This window comes from Zea mays, chromosome 7 (genome assembly GCF_902167145.1).
Source record: "Zea mays cultivar B73 chromosome 7, Zm-B73-REFERENCE-NAM-5.0, whole genome shotgun sequence".
Lineage (NCBI taxonomy): Eukaryota > Viridiplantae > Streptophyta > Magnoliopsida > Poales > Poaceae > Zea > Zea mays.
In genome coordinates, this window is record NC_050102.1 from 135,754,731 (window position 1) to 135,756,536 (window position 1,806).

Consider the following 1,806-nt stretch of genomic DNA (forward strand, 5'->3'; position numbering starts at 1 on the left):
GCGGACAAGCTAATGTGTATGGTTCATCCATTCATGAGATGGGTGTTGATGGTGCTGGGCAGATCAGGAATGGCGTTGCACGGCACCAAAAATCAAGACCAAAGAGGAAAATATGGTAGGAGCGGGACAAGAAAAAAGACTGTTCAGAGGATCAATAACCTGCTACAATGACAGAAGGAAAAAAAAACAATGGCATGCCTTGCAAATAACTTGAACAGCAGGGGCCAGTGGTATCACGCTCACACAAGGAGCTGAAGTGCACGCCACCACTATCCATCCTGCTCCGGTGCTCCCACTCCCGGACTCCCCTCAGTCCCTCACTCCCACGCGCACGCATAGGCATAGCAAGCACCGCGCCCAGCCGGCCGCACCTCCGCTCCGCGCTCTCGCCCCGCCCACACAATGCGCCGCGCTGCCGCGATCCTCCTGTCCCTCGCCCTCGCAGCCGCCGCCACCACCACGGCGGCGGCGGCCGTGGCGAAGGCTCCCGTGCCGCCGCCGCCGCCGCCGCCGCCTCCGAACGTGACGGCGGAGATGGCCAAGGGCGGGTGCAAGGCGTTCGCGGGCCTGATCGCGGCGTCCCCCGACGCGTCGTCCACGTACCAGTCGGCCGTGGAGGGCGGCATGACGGTGTTCTGCCCCTCCGACGACGCCGTGCGCGCCTTCCTGCCCAAGTACAGGAACCTGAGCGCGGACGGCAAGGCGGAGCTGCTGCTGTTCCACGCCGTGCCCGTGCACTACTCGCTGGGGAGCCTCAAGTCCAACAACGGGCCCATGAACACGCTGGCCACCGACGGCGCCGCCAGGAACTTCAACTTCACGGTGCAGAACCGGGGCGACGTCGTCACCATCGCCACGGCCGCCTCCGCGCCCGCGCGGGTCAAGTCCACGGCGCTGGACGAGGACCCGCTCGCCATCTACGTCATCAGCGCCGTGGTGGAGCCCGTGGAGCTCTTCAAGCCCGCGCCGGCGCCGGTGCCAGCGCCCGCCCCCGCCCCCGCTAGTGTCGCGGACGCGCCCAGGCCCGGCAAGGCCGCCGCGGGCCGGCGCCACCCGCCGCCCGCCGCGGCCGACGCGCCCGGCCCCGCCGCAGAGGACAACGCGGCTCCCGTGGACCAGAAGGACGCCAAGAAGAGCGCGGCCGCCGGCGCGCCGTGCGCTCTGTGGTGGCTCGCCGCCGCGCTGGCCGCGGCCTCAGCATTGGCTTAGCGATCGGTGTTGTTTGTGCCTTTAGTTTTTTCTTCCGGTGTTGATCCATTGGCGTGCGATCGTGGTTTGTGATGGCGTATTTGCGAGGTTTGTGCTTTTTTTTTTCTCGATCGGGAGAAAATAGTGTATGCCTGCTTCGGTTTAGATGTTTCTTCTTGCCTTTTTTTTTCTAGTTCTACCTGTTACCACAACTAGAGTGAGGATCAGCGCGTGTTTATCAGGAGGTGTTTGTATTTTTGGTTATGATGATGACGGACGAGTGAGGTCGGGGCACTGAATTGCTGCTCTGTCTGACGGCGACGAGCTTCTGGTGGTTTCCTTGTTATCGTAGGTTAAAATCGCTGGTATGGTACGCCAATTTCTAATGTTCATGGTCAAATCTCACTAACGAAATCTGACTTGCTACGGCCTTCATCGGAGCGCATAAACAAATGCATCGCCGGATCTCCGAAGCGAGTGCCGCCCCTACGCATTCATTTCTTGCGCCCCCAGTTGTCGGTGGATGCCATTCATTCGACACTCATCGCAGGTCAAACAACCCGAGCCACACACCACAAAAGTATACTACGCCTATACTACTGCCAATAAAAGACAAGT

At 61.2% G+C, this 1,806-nt stretch overlaps 1 protein-coding gene across 1 annotated transcript; it reads left to right on the forward strand.

Annotated features, from left to right (window-relative positions):
- Positions 1 to 312: 312 nt before the first annotated feature.
- On the forward strand, positions 313 to 1,370 carry LOC100284749 (fasciclin-like arabinogalactan protein 8). Its single transcript, NM_001370679.1, has one exon. It carries the CDS (start codon positions 403 to 405, stop codon positions 1,207 to 1,209), a length of 807 nt encoding a protein of 268 aa, NP_001357608.1. The 5' UTR covers positions 313 to 402; the 3' UTR covers positions 1,210 to 1,370.
- The last annotated feature ends 436 nt before the right edge of the window (positions 1,371 to 1,806 follow it).

Excerpts from the sequence above, each read along its gene's own strand:
- LOC100284749 (NM_001370679.1), top strand. The coding sequence starts at position 403 with ATGCGCCGCGCTGCCGCGATCCTCCTGTCCCTCGCCCTCGCAGCCGCC.